This window comes from Hipposideros armiger, unplaced genomic scaffold (assembly GCF_001890085.2).
Source record: "Hipposideros armiger isolate ML-2016 unplaced genomic scaffold, ASM189008v1 scaffold_20, whole genome shotgun sequence".
NCBI lineage: Eukaryota > Metazoa > Chordata > Mammalia > Chiroptera > Hipposideridae > Hipposideros > Hipposideros armiger.
Genome location: NW_017731370.1, coordinates 1,851,605 through 1,875,055, shown reverse-complemented (window position 1 = coordinate 1,875,055; position 23,451 = coordinate 1,851,605). Strand labels below are relative to the sequence as shown.

Genomic DNA, 23,451 nt, shown 5'->3' with positions numbered 1-23,451 from the left:
TCTCACTCTTGCAAAAGTAAAATGCTAGGCTAGGGTTCCCAGTTATTAAATCAAATACTACTTGTTTCTGTGAAGGTATTTTGTACATGTTATGACAGTCCATAAGAAGGTGACTTTAGGTAAGAGAGATTATTCCAAATAATCTGATTGGCCTGATTCAATTAGTTGAGGGGCTTTAAGGATGAACCTGGGGTTCCCCTGAGGAAGAAAACTTCCACCTGTGAACAGAGGCTTGAACTCCTAAATTGAGAGTTCTAGCCTGCCCTTCTTGATAAACTATGCAGTGGATTTTGGACTTGCCCAGCTAGCCCTCACAATCACGTAAGCCAATGCCTTGGAAAAAATCCATTAACATATATCTCCTGTTGGTTCTTTTTTTTTCTTCTTTTTTTTCTGGTTGAACCCTGACTGAGGTACTGGCTTAGTACTTTAGGTGAGAAAATATTTCAATTTGCTCTGAGTTTATTATGGGCTATCACTACAAATGATGCCCAAAACAACTAACAGAATCTTAGAAACACTATGCACAAGTGTTCAGTAAGGTAAGGCAGCAGCTCCATGGCACTCTGTGTGGGTAGTCTATATTAGGATAATTATGCCTAGCTTCAACGGCCATAATTTACCACAAACATGGACTACCCTTTAAGATCACTGATAGCAAGCGATTTTGGTTTAATCCAAGTTAAGAACTTCACAAGAAAGTGATGTATAAAATAATGCCACAAGCTGCCTTGTATGATATAGTAAGCTTAGTCACAGGTATTTAAGTAGGAGCTGGTATCATCTGCCAGGAATACCTGATGAAAGATATGAGGTTATATGACCTGAAAAGTTCCCTAATTAATTCTAAAATTCTGCAATTTTACTTTTACTAACTATGCTTCTATTGCATACCACTAACATTCCTTCATACTTTTAGTTCATGCCATCTCATTTCTTTTGTCTGGAAAACCTGGTATGTTGGATGTCTTGTGATTCCCTCTCTAGATCCACTTCATCCTGCTCTGTGCCCTGGAACACTAGCCCAGACAGACTGCATCATCAATGGATTCCCTTCCCCTCCAGCATCTGGTTAGGTTTGGCAGAAATGTACCAGCAGGTGGGATGGAGAGTGAGGTAGGAGTATTTTATTCCCTAGCTCCCCATTCAGAGTGGCTGCAGGCTGGCTTTGTTCCTTAACCTAAGGTCATAGTTGTGTCAGAGATAATTATACCTCTTGATATCTTTCTTAGCATTCCAGTAGCCACTACTGCCCTGTGACTCTTCAGGCTTAGGGTGGTAATGCCATTGCTGTTCCAACCTGGCAAGTACTTTGGTTTTCCTTCATCCTGTCTGTACCTTTATAAATAGTCTCTTTATTAAAATTTCTCAAATAACTCAGTTTAAACATGCTATTTGTTTCCTGTCAAAACCCAGCCTGATGCTTAGAGTAACACATGTGTCAACAACTTTATATCACATCTAGATCCAACCCTTCAACTGAGCAGTGAACCAGTCTTTTGGTTATAAATATGGAGAAAAGTACTCTTAAAGTGTTACTATTTTTTAAAAAAATTAAATCTTTGTTGAAGCAAGACTCTCATAATAAGTAGAGACTAAGATCAGTAAGAATGCTTCCAGGTCCAACACTAATCTCCCTCTCCTCTGCAATCTCTTGGTTCTCAATTTCTATCTGCTGCTCTTATTACCAATCACTTTTCTATATTTATTTCTATCAGAAGGACACATTTTCTAATTTATGTAAAGCTTGATGAATGGATATTATTACTTGTAAGACAGGGCTTCTCAAATATCTTTAGAACATTTATGTAGACAGCAATGAATGCATGTATACTCCTTAGATGTCTGTAGGACAGGAAGACATTTTTTTGAAGTATTAGGTTGATAATTCAAAATGTGAATTTTGAAATCTATTGCATACATTATAGCTGTCAGTCCTAAAATAAAAATGTTCTCAATTATTTACCATTATTTATTTCCCTTAAAACAGTCAAGCAAATTTGGTGCTCAGGAAATTGCAGTATCTTTATCATATAGTTCAATATTTTCCCAAAGCTGTTTTGAGAAATGTGGGATTAAAATTTCTTGATACTGTCAGCTTACTTTTGCAAGAGGCATATGGCATAATGACTAAGAAATGGAGGGAAATGCCACCAGACCATCTAAGTTCAAATCTCAGTTTCCCTACTAAATATTAGTTTTGTGATGCTAAGCAAATTACTTTATTTCTCTGTGCTGAAGGTTTCACATCTTATAAAGTGAAGACAATAGTAGCCTATTTTAAATTGGATAAAACACTTAAAATAATATGAAAAATACTCAGTTAGAATTAGCTTATTATTTATTATTATTATGTTAGGCATAATATAACCACTTTCATATAAGGAAAAGGAATCTCATTTGAAGGGTGACATTGTTTATTGTTTTAAACAGTAGAAGCTCTCTTAAACCACCTCTATCTACCATAATCAATGGTTTTTATTTTTTCTATCCAATTTACTGAAATCCACGAACGCTCGTAGCTAGTGGGATTTTCTTTAGTACATGTGTCCACTTCTGTTCCCATCCCTTACATGCTTACCAAAAATTAGGAGTGCTTGTTCCTAAACCTGTTTGTATCAGTTGTACTGCTATCATAATACAGAATTTAACTAAACAATATGTAAACTTATTAAATATAAGTGTAAAAAGAAAATGTGTTTCTGTGTAAAGTAATTGAAATACTAAGGGAAAAAAACGTGATAAAGGAGAGCCACTAGAAATTATCCAATTGTAGGTGAAGCATCTATAAATGGGTTGGGGGAAAGTCTGCAAATATCTGGAAGGATTCTGCCCACAGATTGCTCCATAAATGTCTCTAGTTCTGTTTCATTAAAAACCTGGGATGAGAAATCACAGATGATGCAGTTTGAGTGTGGTTTATACTACACATACCAGCCAGTGGACCTATGCTAAATAAAAGGCAAGCCATGTATCCATGCCCAAAAAAATGGTCAAGTGAAATGTTTCAATGCATATGGTTTAGACTTAAAATAAATTAAAGATATGTATATATCATTATTATAATGCCATTAAACACTGATCTTAATTTTTCTCTGCCAAAATTTTCTTCCCTTAAATAAGATGTTAATAAAATATAAATTCATGTATATCTGTTAGAAAAGAGAAAGTTTTCATGCATCAGACAAATAAAATGTTGAAATTGATACTGAAATTTTATAATTAAGCACTAGTTAACTCCTACACACAGAATCTATGTAGATATTGTTTATATTTCCTGACCATTCTTACATTCAGAGAAATTTATCCACTAATCAGTTATGTCTTCACTAGGATGAGTTTCTGATAGCTAGACTAGGGGAAAAAAAGGACGTTATATTAATTTCAGTTTTCTTCAAAGTATGAGGGTTTTTATTAACAAAATAGCTTACAAATGTTTATACACATAATTTTGGAAATTTCTCTCCATGTGTCCTAATTATCAACCTTGCTTATTATCATCAGTATAAATTCTGAATCTAATATGGGGAAAGAAGCTGACAAAATTTAAGGCTTTTGTGTACATAAATATTTATGATTATATTCTAAGACTTTTCATAAAGTAGCTCTAAAATTAGATTTTATATTACATAGTTATTTTAAATTTATATGTAAAAGGGAATTCTACTTACAATAATTTTGATTTCTTTCTGAGAGGTCTTTATTTTGAATTCCTTTTATTTTGAATTTACGTTGATTCTTCTCTTTTTCTATGGGATTTTCTCTTTTATTGATTACTTTAACCAATGTTCTTTGGTCCAATATACGTGATAAAAATTGTTTGATTTCATTTACAGATACCTGCAAAGAAAAAAGTTTTTGCTCATTTTTTTGGTGTAACTTTAAAAAAATAAAATAAAAAAGTGAAAATTCATCTATTCATGGCAAAAATACTAATTTAATGCAATCACACTAATTCCTGCTTTTTTCAAATCAAAATGACATATGACTTACTTCATTGTAAGAATTCATACCTTTTATGAATAAAAATCTTTTAAACCTATATTGCATTGTCATCTGAACTGCAAAACCAAGCATTTTTAAATCTTAAATGTTATAAATAAAATAAGAGAATCTAACCAATTTTACTCTTCTACGAGTGAGTTGTCATGGTAATATCAATTGTGTGAGCTTAAAAAAGATGAAAATGTTCGTATTGCCTGACACATTACAAGAAATTTATAATGGGTAGAATGTAAGAAAATCCTGTGACTGGCTAGAATAAAAATCTAAAGAAATGTTTTCCAAAAGTACTTTTCAGAAGTTGTATAATTCATCTGTTTTAATTAGGGAGAAGTTTTGGAGGAATTGTTTTTGAGTAATAGACAATAATTCATATTTTAAAAGAGAAAAATTAAAAAGCTTTAAGGGAATACAGATTCATGACACATACATACTTTTTCAGAGAAAATTATACTAGAAGATTAAAAAGAAATTATTTGTCAACTACTACTCCCCAATAGAGTCAAGGTTTTTATTTGCTTTTTAATTTTATTCAGTATCACAGTTTAAATTTAAATTCCCTCTTTCCAAGATCGCTTTCTGGAATGCTTAACATCTTTCTATGTGGTAACAAACACATCAGAGTAGTGACCCAGAGGCTGGAGCATGCAGGGACATGAAGCTAAGTAAGAACTTTTATTTATTTATCTATTTATTTGTTTAATTTATTTATTTTCAATTGCTTCTTTATTGTTAACTCTGTTCACTGTTCAGAATTTTCATACAGTCTTTCTAGAATCACACAAAATGTGTTAGATTAGCTCCCTCCCCATGGCATTCTATTTTATTTCTGACCATACTCCTCTTGTCCCTCGTCCTTATTTGTATGATATTTTGCCAGTGTCCCAGTAGTTCCCGGGGGTTGTTTATGTTTCTGGGAAAGGAGAGAGAAATGTGCTCAGCAGCCCTCAGCAAAGCCATGGGTTTTTATCCTGAGCCCTGACAGCAAGGACTTTTATTTTTAACAGCTTTATTGAGATATAATTCACATACTATAATTACAAATGTATATTGTACATTTAAAGTTATAATTCAATGGTTTTTAGAATATTCACAGATATGTGCAACCATCACCACAGTCAATTTTAGAACATTTTTACCGTCTCAAGAAGACGCCATGAATTCTTTAGCTGTTGCCCTCCCTATTCCTCCATTCCCTCTACTCCCAGTCCCAAGAAACAACTAATCAATCTATGTTCTGTTTCTATAGTTTCCCCTATTCTGGACTTTCATATGAACGAACTTGTGTGTAGTATGTGGGGTTTTGTAACTGACTTCTTTCACTTAGTATAATGTCTTCATAGTTGACCCATGTTGTAGTATGCATCAGTACTTCATTCCTTTCTATGGCCAAATAATATTCCTTATATGAATATATATTTTGTTCATCCATTTGTCTGCTGATGGACATTTGGGATGTTTCCACATTTTTTTTTTAAAACAGATTTTTTTTTTAAGATTTTTATTGGGTAATTGGGGGGATGGGAACAGCACTGGGGAATTGGGGGAAGGGGAACAGACAAGTTGCTGTCGTTTTGTTCTTCAATCTAGTTGTGGAGGACGCTGCTTCACTGGCCCAAGTTGGCACCATCATTGCGCTCTTCCCTGGCGAGGCAGATCAGTCGCCAGCTTCTGGACGGCCGCTCACTGCGGCTGCTGGCCGCTCACGCTGGCTGCTGGCTGCTCACGCCGGCTGCTGGCTGCTGGCTACTGGCTACATACAGTAGCCCATGGCAACCCACTGCCACAGGGACTGCAGCCTACGCCGTCGCCAGCGACTCACGGCAGCCCAGCTCCAGGTTGAGCTGTTGTTCAGCATCTTAGCTGTGGAGGGCAGTGTCACTGGCCCTCATATGTGGGATCCGAACCGGGGCCCTCTGGCATCCCAAGCGAGTTCTTAACCATCGCGCCACTCGGCCGGCCTGGGATGTTTCCACATTTTGCTATTATGAATAATGCTGCTACAAACATTCACGTACAAGTTTTTGTGCGGACTCTGATTGTGATTCTTCTTATTGTAAGGTGGCCAGGCTCAGCAAATAAAAATATGAGATGCCCAGTTATTATAAATAAGCAACATTTTTTAAAAGTACAAGTATGTGCCAAATATTGCATGTTAACAAGCAGACCCACAGTGTATAATGGCTCAAAATCAATAGACAGGTGTTCAAGTCAGTGTAGTTTTGCTCCATGCTGTCATTCAGAGTCTGAGGCAGATAGAGCCTGTGCCAGCTTCAATATGTGGATTCCAAGGTTTCCCTAAGTGTTGATATCAAGTGGACAGAAAGGGAAAGAGCATGGAAGGTCATGTGCAGAGAGGGCTTTTCTTTTCTTTTTTGGAAGAGATAGAGAATGTGGAAAGCTAGCAGTTATCTGTTCTCTGGCCATGACTCAGAGAACGCTATAAACAGAAGGGACCTGGAATTCCCATCCCCCAAAATTATGATACTTTTTGTACAGACTAAATATCTGACCCTACTCAGAATACAACTTATATTAAATAGAAAGTCTTATGCTTATTAAAAAGAAATTATTTCAATTCCAGAGTTATGTGGCTGAACCCCTTTTCTCTTGCTGATTGAAATTTTTTTTGGTTAAATTTTATAGGGGAACAGCCATGGTCATTACCTACATGTTGCTTTAATGCTACATTGGCATAGTTGACTCTTTTAGGGAGGGCACAGGTCACAGTGGCCCATGTGGTGATCGAACCGGCAACCTTGTGAAGCAGGATTTTTTGATGTGTGATTTTGTGTGTGTCCAGGATCATGGTCTTGCAGCACTGAAAAGTGGCTGAAAGCAATGTGTGCCTCTTCCAGATCTGGCCTATTAAAGAAAAGAAAACAGGCCTTTTGAGTTTCCTCCTTTGCTCGGCCCGCTCCAAACTCTTTGGAGTGTACCTTCTCTTTTAATAATGGCCCTTGAGCTATACTCTACTACTCAGGCCTGCTTCTGCTTCTCTGAAATGTATTTTTTCTTCTAATAAACTGTCCTTTTCTGCAACTTTACCTCTCTGGCTGCAACTTTACCTCTCTGGTCCATGTCTCCATTTCATGACAGCTTATTCTGGCTGCCGGCCACTCACGGTAGCTTACGGCAACCCACTGCAACTCCACTGCAGCTTACACCCTACTCTGGGGACTCACGGCAGCCCAGCTCCAGGTCGAGCTGTTGTTCAACATCTTAGCTGTAGAGGGCGCAGTGTCACTGGCCTATGTGGGATCCGAACCGGCTGCCCTGTTGCTCAGAGCTTGCGCTCCCAAGCCAACTCTTAACCAATGCGCCACTTGGCCAGCCCCTGACTCAAATTTCTAAAGAGTCACCCTGACTGCTGTGTGGAGAATGTTATATGTTGGAGAAAGGGTTGGGGAAAAGGAGGAGGTAATTAAAACAAACCAGGTGAGAGTTGACGGTGGTAGTGAAGTAAGAAGATAGTAGTGGGTAAGTGGTGATAGCTGTTGGTTGGGGATATATTTCAGAGACATTTCTGGCAGGAATTTCTGTTTAAGAACTTACAATGTATATTTTAGTTTTCAAACAACAATCCCAATGGAAGTATGTTTTTTAAATCCAAGTTTAAAGCTCATGCTTTAGAAGTATGTTTTTAAACTTCTAAAGCCCATTTATAGACTAGCTATAGCTCTTAATTGGAGTCACATGGTGTTTGAAAACCTCTTACCTAACCCTTTGCTTCTTCACTTCTCTTTATCTTGAAGATTCATGCTGGATGAGTTTTTCTCAAACATCCTTTTGAATATATCACTGCCCAACTCAAAAGCTCACAGTCCTCAGTGACAAGAGGATAAAATAATTTTCCTGGCACAGAATCTAAGATTCTTCATAGTCTGTCCTAAAAGAGTTATAGTAACCCTATTGCTTATTACTCCCACACTTACACAAATATCCATAATAGCTAAACTCTCCTCCCTGTTCCCCAAGTGGAATAGGATCTTTCCTACTTCTTTGCCTTTGCTTATATAGTTTTTATTGTCTCCCACCGCCCCGTCCTTTCCTATTAGCCTAACTATCATGCCTGTTCCCAGGCCCAACACAAGTTCATTCCCCCCAAGGTCTGCCCATATCACTCTGACCCACAGTGATCGCTTTCCTCTGATCCTGCGGTGTCGGCCTTCTTGGTTAGTAGTAACTCCCTGCTCTATAGTCTCTAAAGCTGAGATCATTCTACATGTTTCATGCTTTATCTATTCAATTAATTATATATGCTTTATGAACTTTTTACTGTAGTTCTTATTTCAAATAGTGTGTCTTGAGTAAAGGGCGAATGTAAAGGGCAGCCTTCTTTATTTTGGAGAAATCCCTTGTTTCCTTAGAGCACAGGAAAGGTAAGAGCATCCTCTCACAAAAGAAGCTAAATGACCTGTGGGCTTAGAGGAAAGAAAAAATGAGTTTTTCTCACTGTACATTTAATCCTAACTTATTTGTAGCTACATTCTACTTTTTGTGCCAGGAAACTTTTCTGAGATGGGACCCAGTCCTATGGTACTTTGCTTAAAGACAAAAACAAGCAAACACACAGAAACAGTACTGGGAAGCAGAACCCATTTTAAATAGCATTTTATTTAAAAAAGTAAACCTGTCTGCTAAGGCTAGAGATTTGACTTCAGGGTTTTACAGAGAGAAACAGATAACAGAGTTGGAGAGAAAGACCGTGGTTTACTTCTTTGTCCTCATCTCCCAGTGAGACTGTGGCAATAGAAGGGAGAAGGATAGCAACCACCCCAACTAGGACCAGCATATTGGGTTGTGGGAGAAAATGCTTGAGAGGGCTACAGAGGAAGGTCTCAGGAGACAGCTAGATTTCAGTTAAAATGAAGGTAAAGATAACATTTGGAGAAGTATGATCCCAAGATAGGTGATTAGAAAGAAAATAAGAGTCCAGGGGATGGAGAATCTACCCATTTTACAACCACATCTTGAATAAAGGGTAGTAGCGTATTTAATTATATCTGTAAACCTTTATTCTATTGACCACATGTAAAGCATTGCACTAAAAAAATATAAAAAGATACTTTCTTACCCTTCAGAAGCTTACAATCAAGTTTAAGCAATACCGAACAGAGGTTTCACAAGGCTAAAAAAAAAAAAAATGATCCTTTTGGGAATTCCAAATTCCAGTAACTGTATTTGGTACGTAGGAGGCACTGTATTGAATGAATGAGTGTACTGAAAATTTGTAATACAAAGATCTTTTAAATTTCAGTGGTCTTGCTTTTCTAATTTGTAAAATGGGATAATAATTAACATTTAAATAAACAATTAACATACTTCAAAGAAATATTAGGAGGAATAAATAGTATATGTGAAGGGGTTATCATAAAGTTTAAGTATTACATAACTGTAAGATACGATTCTGAAGATGAATTATGAAGTTTATAACATAAGTCAAGGTACCAAAATATGTTTTAAAAGTCAAACATCTATTGGAACAAGATGTTAGATTCAAAAACAAGAAGACTATGTCTGCTAAGGTGAAGTAGAGAATGGAACTCAGCACTCTGGGAACTCTGATGGAACTGCTCAATGCTAAGAGGCAGGCTACATTTTCCTTGTTTTCAGAGTTTCCACTGTTGCTCTTGGTGGCGGTGGTTGTCACAATGGCCCCTCAGCCATACACTTGAATTGCTCCCTTAAGGGGCCTTGGTTACTCCCCTGTAGTACATTAGATATGGGGATTGGTTTACCACATCTATGATCATGATCATTCTTTAATGCTGAAGGAAATAATACCCAGAACTACTGAAAATATTAAGTCCTTAACACAAGACTAAGTATCTTTAAACATTTTTTTAAAGTATGTATGTGTGTTTTTAAAAAGTGTGTGTTGGGGAAATTTATTAGATAATATTATTTTGTGAATTGTAGTTGTAAAGCCAGAAAGAGAAAACTAGGAAAAGAGCAGCTATGTTTAGAAGGGTGTTTAAAAATTTTAAATGCAGATAGTAATTATTATGAAGGATAACCAGAATTTATCAGGTCTTCAATGGGTGTAGAAATGGGGGGAGGGTGTTTTTAGCCAGATAGTATCCTATTTATTGCAAAGAATTCATAAAACAATATAGCAAATTTAGTTAAGGGAGTTTATTCTGGGTGTAGTGTAGCATGGATTGCATTAGAGTCGTTTGGGGCCTTTGGTCTTTTTACTTCTGCAGTCCAAGCTCCATGAGGTTGGTGCTAAGGAAGTTTAAAAACATAGACACTCCCAGTGGTATTAGGTGACATATACAGTCTACAAACAGGCCACCATGGCATGCTTCCCTCTGTCTTTGACAAGAAGATTATGCTTTATTTTCCAATATTCTGAGATCTCTTAGAATAGTTTGTAGTTTTCTTTTGTGCTAAGAGCTGGGGTCTTTTCCCATATATACTATATGGGCCTCATCTATTAATGCTGAGCATTGGGCAGGACACTTGTGGGTCTGAGCAGCATCCTTGATCCCAAGCAGTATGGAGTTCCTTGATTCTAAAAGGGGCTTTCATATGTCATTGGGCAGGCACTACATGTCACATGATACCAAGAGCCCACAAGGGAAGGCAAGATGACCTGATGAAAGTGATGTTCCTTCAGTCTCCACCTGCCAGGGGACAAACCGTGAGCTTTATGCCAAGGTCACTTGTATTTCTGTAGATAATACCACTGTTGATTGTGGGAGGTGGTACTTAGGATAATGAAGAAGAGCTAAACTTGGAGGGGTTTAGAGAATGTTGCAATGTAGAAAAAAGTTTTTGATTTATATAAACACTTTATCAAAGTTTACTCCTTTACTCTTAAGATTTATTTATTAATTCAATAAACATTTATTGAGTGCCTGCTTTGTGCCAGACACTGTTCTAGTTGCTGGGATAACTGCAGTGAAGAACAGACAAAACCCCCTGCTCTCATGGAGTTTATATTCTAATGAAAGGGCACTGACAACAAATGTAATAGAATACGGTATTGTGTTGTCGGAAAAGTCAGGACGCATGTTTGCGACAGATGGCACTAGTTCATTTTTGGAAGTACTAGAGTCATTCGCATCTATGTTATTTCTATGTCATTTGACAGCTGACAGTTTTAGCTTCATTCTAAAAAAAATTGAGCGATTTGGTTGAGTTTTGGAGATTTTACAAGTTGAAAATGGAAGACCAAACTGTGCATTTTTGTCATATTTTACTGTTTTACTTCCATAAAGGGAAGAATGTGCATCAAGCTTGTGAAAAGTTGCATAAAGTTTATGGTGACAATGCTCTACAAGAACGTCAGTGCTAATGATGGTTCATGAAATTCCGTGCTGGTGATTTTGATCTCAACGACGCTCCTCAGTCAGGGAGGCCCACCGAGGTTGATGGCAACAAAATAAAGGCATCGATCGAGTCAAACCCACGTTACACACAACATGAGAGATTGCAGACACATTGAACATCCATCATTCAAGAATTCACGACCACCTGAAGAAGCTGGGATATGTAAGCAAGCTCAATATTCGGGTTCCACATGAACTCAAAGAAGTTCATTTGATGGCGCATATAAACATCTGCAATATGCTCATTAAACATGAGGAAAATGATCCTGTTTTGAAGCGATTGATAACTGGTGATGAGAAGTGGATTGTTTACAACAATGTGGTGCACAAACGACCTTGGTCCCGACATGATGATTAGCCTCAAAAGACATCGAAAGCAGACATTCATCGGAGGAAGGTTATGCTCTCAGTGTGGTGGGATTTTAAAGCTGTCGTGTTTTTCAAGCTCCTACCAAGAAACCAAAAAATCAATTCAAATGTGTACTGTCGGCAATTGGACAGTTTGAATGAATCCATCATCCAGAAATGTCCAGAGCTTGTTAATTGTAAAGGAGTTGTGTTCCATCGCGACAACGCGAGACCACACACAAGTTTGATCACCTGTCAAAAACTATTGGAGCTTGGATGAGATGTGTTGCCATACCCACCGTAGCCGTCAGACTTCCACTTGTTTTGCTCTCTATTTAAAACTCCTTGCATGGTATATTGTTCAATTCCGACGAGGCTGTAAATCAGCACCTTGTTCAGTTTTTTGCAAATAAAGACAGGTCCTTCTATGAATGAGGAATTATGAAGCTCACTGAAAGATGGCAAAAGCTTACCAAACAAAATGGGCAATGTATCATTGATTGATCTTTGCTCTTTATATAAATAAATGACCTTTGAAAAACACAGACAAAATACATCATGACTTTCCCGACAACCTTATATGTTACATAGTGACAATTCTGAGAGGAAAAATACATCAGAGAAGGGAGATAGAGGGTGTTGTGATAGTGTTTGAAATTTTAGATAGAGTGATTGCAAATTTACAGAATATCCAGGGAAAGACTCTCCACAAAATGACATTTGAGCGGAGACCTTAAGGGAGTGACAGAAGGGAGTCATATGGATATATGGGCCCAGGGGCATTCCAAGCAGAAAGAACAGAAAGGTGAGTACATACCTTGAGTTTCTGAGGAAAAGCACAGAGCCAAGTGTGTTTAGAATGGTGTGAGTAAGGGACACAGTTGTAGGAGATGATGTCAGAGCAAAAACTGGTGCAGACCACAGAGTCTAATAGGCAAGACACTGATTTTTCCTCTGCGTGAGACAAGAAGCCACTAAACTGTTTCAAGTACAGGAGTGATTTGAAATGACCTACATTTACAGAATTATGTGGTTGCTGGGTTGAGAATAGACTGAAAATGTTGAATCCCTTACTTCCTAAATGTCAGAAGACATTGTAAGGTTAATAACTTTTAATAAGCACCTGTGACTCTGTAAGCCAGACTGCCTCTGCCTTTGTTTTAATATTTAGGACCTCAGACAGGTTATGGCTTATGAGAATTCTCAGACCTAATAACAGCCTTCCCTTCTCACAGTGGAATGAGTAAATATTTGTTTAATGAATGAACAAAAAATAATGATTGATAATGAAAAAACCAAGAACAGAAACCAAAGTCATTAATTACTTGTATAAGAATTCTGAACAGGCTGAATACATACTAATAACAGTGCCTAGAGCCTAAATTTTGTATTGGAAAAATACAATGATTTAGCAAAATATTTACCTGTGTGGTGACATTTCTTTCTTTTTGTTTTTTATTATGTTTTTCTGCTTCGATATCTGCAATACACAAAACATTTTTATAAAATTTGAAAAGAATTTCTTTTTAAAATTTCACTAAATACATTTCTTGTTAAATAACTTGCTAGATAATTTTTAGAACTCTAAGAAAAATGGTTGAAAATAACTTACAGTTTAAAGTTACTAATAATGTGTTACAAAATAATTCTTTCACTGATAATTTTTAAATATGTTAATGACATCAGAAATAATCTAAACACTTTAATCAAGCATCCTGAAATTGCGTTAACATGAAAGAGTTCTACAAATAATAAAGCTAATTACAATAGTGGAAAACTTTCTGAGCTAGAATTTAATTTAAATGTATCTATGCAAATACATGCCATCTATTAATAAAAAATATTAAAACAGGGAAGGAATACAATCTTTTATATTTTTATAGTCTCATCCATATGTCAGAGAGATGCTAAAAATTAATATAGTTGAATGATATAAATGTCAGAGAAATGTAGACTAGAATAATTACATCAGGCTTTGAAATTTGAGAAAATAATTTTCACAAGTAATTTTTAATAAATCTTTTTATAACGAATTGAATATATATGCTGTATAAAATACACATGTAATCATTGGTATATTTAATTTTTGCAGAGTACTTAAAATTTCTTAACTTATATATTTAGAAAATAAGTCTTTGAAAAATTGATATAATGGGATGACACATCATAGCATGTCAACTTAATTACATTATTAGGATTGATAATTTTTAGTTACAGAAAAATTATTTGATGCACATTAAAAATGACCCTATATATTTCCTGAAGTAAAACATGCATGAATGGGATACATTCACATTTTACAGACTGAAGAATTTGACTCAACACAAATATAGGGTAGTCAAAATTTTATTTTTCCAAAAGTCATGAGTTTGTACTTTAAAAGCAGGTTATGAATTTTCAAATGTTACCTCTGAATTGTATTTATTAATTTGATATGTTTTATTCATTCTCTCACTAATGAACTTTATTACTTGGCCTCACAGTTCTGTCTGTTCTGTTTACTTTGCACCCAGACCTTATAGAAACTGGCCACAGATTGTTTGATATTTAGTTTTTTGTCAAATTAGACAAACAATTAGCAAACTTTAAATAAAAATTAAATAACTGCAGATTGACAAATACATTAATATAAAGCATGTGAAAATTATACATATTTCATACTACTATATACATTAGGATTGCTTGTTAGGTTCAGGATGTAAAAGAAATTATGCCAGAATAGGAATGGTATTACAAATGAAACTTTAACCCAAGTTTGCCAAGTGATCATTTTGGGGCCATGGATAATCATTATCAGAGGAAGCATAGATAGCATCATGGTTCACCATGTGGCTTTTGAGTCAAACAAACCTGTGTTCTAGTACTGATTTTTTAACCTATTTCATTAATTTATGATAATCAAATGAGATAATCCATGTAAAGTATTTAGCACAGTACTTAACACATACTCAGTGTTTAATAAATGTTAGCTGTATACACATAATTATATGAGGCTCACTTTGTTAAAGGATTTAAGATGCCTTTAAGATAATATATATATATATATATATATATATATATATATATATATATATATATGTAAATTAGTCTCATTCCTATTCTGGAAGAATGTCACAAGAACCTTTCTCACCTACCTGGGTAAGGCGTCATCTTACATCCACCCCATGGGGCTGGTCCACTTAATATTATTTTATATTAGTTTCAAATGTACAGCATATTGGTTAGACATTTAAATAATTTAAGAAGTGGCCTCCCTGACTAGTCTAGTTCCTACCTGGCACTATGCATAGTTATTACCATATTATTGACTATATTCTCTATGCTTTACATGCCCATGACAATTTTTTTTAATTAAAGTTTATTGGGGAAAAAAAAAAGTTTGGGCCGGCCGAGTGGCTGAGTTGGTTCGAGTCCCGGCCTGAGCTGAGCTGCCGCTGAGCTGCCAACAGGTAGTAGGATAGCTCAGCTAAAAAAAAAAAATGTTTATTGGGGTGACAATGGTTAATAAAGTTACATAGGTTTCAAGTGTACAATTCTGTAATGCATCATCTATATATCACGTTGTGTGTTCACCACCCAGAGTCAGTTCTCCTTCCTTCACCATATATTTGATCCCATTTGCCCTCGTCTACCACCCCCCTCCTCCTTTACCCTCTGGTACGACTAAACTATTGTCTATGTCTATGAGTTTTTGTTTCTTTGTTTGTCTTGCTCCTTTGTTACTTTCAGTTTTATATCCCACATATCAGTGAAGTCATATGGTTCTTGACTTTTTTGTCTGTTTATTTTGCTTAGCATAATAATCTCAAGATCCATCCATGTTGTTGCAAATGGCACTCTTTCATCTTTTCTTATGGTAGAATCATATTCTATTGTGTATATATACCACATCTTCTATATCCAATCATCTATCGAAGGACACTTTGGTTGTTTCCAAAGTCTTGGCCACTGTAAATAAAACTGCAGTGAACATTGGAGCACATGTATCTTTACAGATAAACGTTTTCAGATTGTTTTGGTATATACCCAGGAAAGGGATTGCTGGGTCATATGGTAATTTTATTCTTAATTTTTTGAGAAACCTCCACACTTCCTTCCATAGCAGCTGTGCCAACCTGCATTCCAACCAACATTGTATGAGGGTTCCTTTTTCTCCACAGCCTCTCCAACACTTGTTATTGTTTTTCTTGTTTGTGATAGCCATTCTAACTGATGTGAGGTGTTATCTCATTTTGGTTTTATTTGCATTTCTCTGATGATTAGTGATGTTGAGCATCTGTTCATATGTCTATTGGCCATCTGTATGTCCTCTTTGGAGAAATGCCCGTGACTGTTTTTAACCACCACTTCCTACTTCTTAATCCCTTCACCTTTTTCACCCTGCTCCCAACCCCCCTCCCATCTATCACCCTAATAAATCTAGTACCCATCTGACACCAATAGTTACTATAATATTATTGACTATATTTTTTATGCTGTACCCTACAACCCTATGATACTTCATAATATCACATTTGTACTTCTTAATCTCTTCCTCTTTTTCACCCACCCCGAAACCCCCTACTGTCTGGCAACCATCAAAATGTTCTCTATATCTATGAGTTTGTTTCTATTTTGTTTGTTTATTTTGTTCTTTAGATTCCACATATAAATGAAATCACATTGCATCTGTCTTTCTCTGTCTGACACACTCCAGTCAGCACAATACCCTCTCAGTCCATTCATGCCATTGTCAGTGACAAGAACCCATTCCTTTCCATGACTAAGCAATATTCCACTGTATATATGTACCATGTCCTCTTTATCCATTCATTCATCGACAGACACCCAAGCTGCCTCCACATCTTGGCCATCGTAAACAATGCTGCAATGAACATACAGATGCACACATCCCCTTGAATAGCATTTTGGAATTCTTTGGATATACCCAGAAGTGGTATTACTGAGTCCTTTGTCATCTCTGGTTATAGCCTCTGTTTTATCTGGAATAAGTATTGTTAACCCAGCTTTTTTTTTTTTCATTTGCATTCTCCTGAAATAACCTTTTTCATGCTTTTAGTCTGTGTGTCTTTTGACCTAAAGTGAAGTCTCCTATAGACAGCATATGTAAGGGTCTTGTTTTCTTATCCATTCAACTACCCAATCTTTTGACTGCAGCATTTAATCCATTTATATTTAAAGTGATTATTGATAGGTACATAGTTATTGCCATTGTATTACTCATATTTTTTATCTTTTTTTTGTTTCATTTTAAAGAAGTCACTCTAACATTCCTTGTAATACTGGTTTGGAGGTGATGGACTCCTTTGGCTTTTTCTTGTCTGGGAAACTCTTTATCCTTTGAATCAAAATGATCACTTTGCTGGATAGAGCAACCTTGGTTGTAGGTCCTTGCTTTATGTCACTTTGCATATTTCATTTCAATCCCTTCTGGCCTGCAAAGTTTCTATGGAGAAATCAACTGACAGTCTTGTGGGAGCTTCCTTGTGGGTAACAGGCTTTCTCGCTGCTTTTAAGATTCTTAGTCTCTAACCTTTGGCATTTTAATTGTGATGTGTCTTGGTGTGGGCCTTTTTGGGTTCATCTTGTTTGGGACTCTCTGTACTTCCTAAGCTTGTATGTCTATTTCCTTTGCCAGTTTACAGAAGTTTTCCATTATTATTTCTTCAAATAGATTTTCAATGCCTTGCTCTCTCTCTTCCCCTTCAGTTACCCCTATGATGTGAATGTTGGTACACTTGATGTTGTCCCAGAGACCACTTAAACTATCCTAATTTCTATGGATTCTTTTTTAGTTTTTGCTGTTTTGATTGGGTGTTTTCTGCTACCTTAGCCTCCTCAGAGGGGCCCCACTGCAGACCAAATTCAGCCACAGCCTGTGTCCTACCCATGGACACCTGGCATGAGCCACAAGGTAATCCACAGATGGCTGCCACCTGCACTGGTCTTGGAGGTGCCTTGAGAGGCCCAGCTGCAATTGAGGCTGGCTGCCTCTAATGACAGGCTTGAGTTGCTCAGTAAGAGGTACAGGACACATCAAGGCCAGATGCTTCTTGTTTGGGTTTTGTGAACCTTCGAGAGATTTTAGGAAAGTGCAGCATAAGCCAAGACATGCCCTTTGTGTGGAAGAGCCACTGGAAGTGGTTTGTGTGAGCCTAAAATCTGGGTGGGGCAGGGTCTCAGGAAATCACCAGGGCAGGGTGGACAGTGTCAGCTAGGTTGATGGAGACTCAGATATGGCAGCTCCTTCTGGCTTCATGCTGGGAGGGGTTAGAGCTCAACAAAAAACTAACAGATTCTGCCTGCCCTTCTGCCTGGGACAAAGCTGCCCTTCCAGGTCTCACCCTAAAACCAGACAACCCAGTTCTTCCTGGTATGGTTCTGGCACCTTTGAGGTGCTGCCCCAGTCATGGAACTCAGAGCAAGTGAGTCTGTCAGTGAGTAAGTCTTTGCATGGGCCCTTTAAGAGGAGCTCCTGGGACTCTACCCTCCATCTCACCCAGCCACAAGCTCCACTGGTTTTAAAAGCCAGAAGTTGTGGGTACTTGTGTCCCCAACACTGGAATCCTGGGCTGGGGAGCCTGTTGTAGGGCTGGGACCTCTCACTCCTTTGGTGGGAGGGAACCTCTGCAGCTGAGATATCCCTCGCAATTTTTAATGGTCACACGCAGGTGTGGGACCAGCCCATTCTGTTTCTTTGTCCCTCCTCCCAGTCTTGAGTTGGCTTCTTCTATGTGTCCTTAGTTGTAGTAATTTGGAATTATTAATTCTTGATTAGATGAGAAATAATTTGTAAGGAGTGCAAAATGCAAGTGAGAAAATATAGTAGACTATATTAGGTGATGTTAACTGATGATTTTTCCTTGAATTTTCTTGTATCCTGTGCCCTTTTTACCATTCAGCCAGAGTTGTTCATTGCTTCAGAAAAAAAGAATGATGTAACAGAAAGAAAGGAATTTTTTGGCTGTGAGGGTGTAATGAAAGGACTTACTATGTAGAGAATAGAATGGATGTGGAGAATGCCTGATACATAACATCAAGGTAATAGCAAGGCCTTCTATCCCCTCTTCCCTAAATGAGAAAACATTCTCTGGATTAGAAAGGAAGAGAGAGCTGGAGATAGCTTGAAATAGAAATTAAATTCCAGTATTAAAAACTTAAGAGAGTTATATTTCTTATATACTTGGGTTTGTGAGCTAAAATGTATAATAGATACATTATTTTTATGCATATAACATATAATGCCTTTGTTGATGATGAGTGTAAAATGTGATTTGTCCTTCACAAATTGGGCATTAAAGCTTTTAAGCTTAAAGATACACACTGAGCAGCTTTAGTTGAAAATCTGAAACTTCACAACTAATAGAGAGTTTTCAGTTAGGGTTTTAAAGAAAAGTGGAAACACTTAAACTACCTGTTTAGTTAACAATCAGTACTGAAGTGGCCGAAATATGATTGAGTAAGCAGCAAAGCGACCTCAACATATTCTTATTACCTTTAAGTTCCAATGTTTCTAAACTAAATTATTATTGCTCATATGCTTCCTCCCTAAGTGAGTTTTCCCTCTCTAATTTCCTGTCTCTGTCAGGTAGATCATCAGCTTCCCAAGCTCAAAATCATAGATCATTTTTTTATTCATCTCATGTCATTGTTCTCTTGGCAAAGCAAAACTTCGTTTTGTTTTTGAGTTGTAACTTATGTTCCATTAGCATTGTTATTAACCCAGTCTAGGACTTTATGGCATGACACCTAAATCCTCAAAAAGCCTCGCAAGTTTGAATTCTATATTGTCCCTTGATGTTTAGTTCTATCCTACTACCATCACTAGATTATTGCTTATGAAAAATCCATCCAGCTGGGAGTATGGTGTCACTCTCCTATTCAAGTTTCTTCAAGTGGCTGCTACCATGTCAGGTGAAAACTTAAGAAGCAGTTGGAATGTAGTGGATTGAGCACTGGGCTTGGAATCAGAAGACATGGAATCAAATTATGTTTCTACCACTTTCTAGGTATGTGACCTTGAACAAGTCATAAACATCTGAGTTTGTGTTCTCATCCATTAAATAAGGAGAACTATTTTTGTCTTATATCCAGGGTGCACTTGTGGGTGAGGAGTGGGAGGAGTTGTACTGAGAATTCAATGAGATTTTGGATATGAAGTATTTGATATGGGCTAGGCACTTAATAATGTTTTGTTTTGTTTTGTTTTGGTGTGTGTGTGTGTGTGTGTGTAATTTAATTTCCTCTGCCTGGCAATTTAAGATTCTCAATAATCTTACCCTATTTTTCTTAACCAATTGATTTCCACTATACTCTGCTCTTATTGAAGTGGTGGTATCCTCCTACCCCATTTGTACACTGATCATTCTTACAGCCATATCCTTGATTTGTGTACTTCTTCTAATTTGGAATGCCTTCCTTTTCTTCTCCCATTATCCAAATTTTGTTAATCCTTCCAGGATATGTTTGTCCCATTTCAAAATTGGAGTCTGTCATCTACCACAATTCCTGTCCTATAATGGATATGTAATACATATTTGTTAAAACAACTAAACAAATTTACCCTCCTATCTGTAGGTTTTCCTGTACTTTAGTCTTAAATAACCTCTCCCTTTTTGGAAGTTCTTAGGGACTTGTGTCTTGTGTCACTCATATTAGCACCCAGACATACATTGAATTTTATTTTATGGACTGTAAGATCTCCAAGGAAAGGGTCCACTTCTCTGTTTTTAGGTTCACTTATAGCACCCTGCACAGTGTCTTAATTAAAATTGTTAGTTGATTAAATACCTTTATGATAACACACCATATAATTCTATTCTTGGATCTAAAATTCAACCAAATTGCCTTTTAAGTTACTACTGAAAACTTAGAATCAAAGAATCTCAGATTTGGAATTGTCAAATTAAATTCAATAGCCACAAAGGCAATTTTTTTTTTTTACACATAATGATAGTGGTTTTTCTCATTCCCCGCCCCCCCACCCCACCCCACCGTTGCTATGCTTTATCACTGCAACAACTTTGAACTCAGTAGTGCTATCCATGAACTTGTAGTATTAGTTTTGAATCTTATTTGGGAATGGACTGGCTGAGTTATGGTGCATTAAAGATTATATATTTTTATGTGTTTCTGTTTAACTGATTGATTGATTGAACCCAGGGAAAAAAGTGACAAATTATTTTTGGTGAATCATATTTTGATGTATATGACTTGTTTTGAGTTTTATAAGAGCTAGTTTCAAAGCAGGTGTAGGGCCACTGGGTGGCTCAGTTGATTAGAGCGTGAGCTCTGAGCAACAGGGTTGCCGGTTTGATTCCCACATGGGCTAGTGAGCTGTGCCCAAGCTGAGCTGCCACTGAGCTGCCAATGGGTAGCTGGATGGCTCAGCTGGTGAGAGCACGTGCTCTTAAGAACAAGGTTGCTGGTTCGACTCCCATGTGGGATGGTGGACTAGGCCCCCAGCCCCTGCAACTAGATTGAAAGCGGCAGCTGAACTTGGAGCTGAGCTTGCACCCTCCATAACTAAGATTGAAGGACAACAACTTGACTTAGAGCTGATGGGTCCTGGAAAAAACACATTCTTCCCCAATAAAGTGAAAAAACAAAAGCAGGTATTGAACTCTTGGTGCTTCTGGCTCTCATGTCCTTTCATTATCAGTGTGTCTCTTTTCAAGAATAAAGAAATGTGAATTATCAGTAAAGCAAGATAACAGAATTCAGAAGTCTGCAATTCTAGTCTTAGTTCCCTTTGTAAATGGATGTATTAATAGATCTTGGGCAAGGCACTTATGCTTACCATGTCTTGTCTTCTCCAGTGATCTAAATGACTGGCAGTATGTAGCATTATCCAACACTACCATGGTTTAACTTGGAGTGATTAAAAATATTACTTAAATAATTAATGCAATGGGAATTAAAACTGATAGAAGTTTAAAGGTGGATATTTTACCTGGTACTACTAAATTGGCTAACACAGACAATAACTATATAGAAAATCCTTAACTTTTTGAATTTTGGCATATTTTGTATATTTTTATACAAATATAAAATATATTTATAGAAAATTATGTATGAGACGTTAGAAATATACAGTAATCTTGATACTACAAGCACTTGAGGTAATGTTCAACATCTATTGAATGTAGAGATAAGAAATCAGTTTGGGTTTATGTGTAGGAATTCCTTGTTAATGATTACGTTTTTGGGAACTTCTGACATACCGTAAAGTAAAATCTAGAACTCAGGGTTGGAAGAGAGTCATCTCTACAATGGTGTTAAATTTAATCACTAAATATGGATAAATATTTAAGGTGTTTTCAATTACTTTGGTATTACAAACAATACTGTAATGGATAACCTTGAACATGTTTCTTATGAAAGATGTATAAAGTTTTGCTAGAGAGGACAACAAGACATGAATTTGCTCATTTGAGAACTAGCATTTGCCCAATGTAAATTTTAAGATAATGGCAAATTGGCATTCCCAAAAAAGCTACTTACTCTGATTTATACTTCCATACACAGTATATTAGAATATTAATTTTTCCTCACCCTAATCATCACTTTTCAATTTTTGTCAATGTATTGTGATAACACTGGTATCTCATTGCTAATTTCCACTTTCATGGTTATGGGCAAGGTTATGATCTTTTCACATGTAAGGGCATTTGTATTTTCTCTCCAAGGAACTGACAGATAATTTGACCATCTTTAGTCTTAAAAAAATATTCTTACGAGTGTTTTTATATATTCTGGATATTATTTGATTGGTATATATGCTATAAATATAGTTTTCAATCTGCTCTTAGTTTTTCAATGGTTTATGATGTCCTTTGCAGCAGAGGTTTTAAATTCTGACAGTCAAAATTATTATCAGTCTTTTCCTCACTTATAACCTTTGTGTGTGTGTGTGTGTGTGTGTATGTGTGTGTGTGTGTGTGTATCTTGTTCAAGAAGGTTTTTTTTACTAATCATTTGAATATATAATATGTATCACTTTTAGCTATTTTTATAGATGTGCTTTCACTGATTATGTTTTTAATCCATCTGGAGTCAATTTCTGTGATTGGTATAAAGTGGAATCTAATTTTTTTCCTAAATAAATGGCAGTTTGTCAATAGCATTTGGTATAGCCTATCCTTTACCCACTGCATTGAAAAAATATCCTTTCAGGAATGAAATTTTTATTCATACATTACTTCATTTTAAAAATCTCTGTTGTATTTTTCTTGATCTATTTGTCTATTATTCTGCCAATACCCTAATTACTGCAGTTATACAATTGCATATTTTGCTATCTGATTGAGTAAGAATCTCTGTGTAGATACACACACACACACACACACACACACACACACACACACACACACCCCTTCCTTGTTCCTTTTTAAATATTATCTTGGGAATTCTAGCATAATTTCTTTTCTAGATGAATCTTAGAATAATGTTGTCAGATTCATTTTTCAAATGTGTTGGTGTTTTCATTGGGATTACATTGGATTTACATGTGAATTGACAAAGTCCTGGCGTGTTTACAATATTGAAATCTATTTAGGTGTATACCTTTAATTTATTCAGATTTTCTGTTTAATGCTCTTTAGAAATTTTTCATTTTTATTTAACAAATATATCTTGTTCCACTTTTATTAAATTTATTCCTAGCTATTTTATAATTTTTGCTTCTATTGTGAAACAGATTTGTAAAAATGAATTTTTGTGATTGTTATCTTTTTAAAAATTAAAGTAAACATTTATTTAG

The 23,451-nt window shown here is 36.3% G+C and overlaps 1 protein-coding gene across 1 annotated transcript in view; it reads right to left on the bottom strand.

The window, feature by feature from the left end:
• SEL1L2 (SEL1L2 adaptor subunit of SYVN1 ubiquitin ligase) overlaps positions 1-23,451 on the bottom strand; it is a 141,298-nt gene that overhangs the window by 84,496 nt on the left and 33,351 nt on the right. Inside the window, exons 2-3 of the mRNA XM_019635252.1 lie at positions 13,115-13,170; positions 3,672-3,840 (exon numbers count right to left, since the gene is read on the bottom strand). Of these exons, the coding sequence (XP_019490797.1) occupies positions 3,672-3,840; positions 13,115-13,170 (225 nt within the window). The remainder of the gene's footprint in view (positions 1-3,671; positions 3,841-13,114; positions 13,171-23,451) is intronic.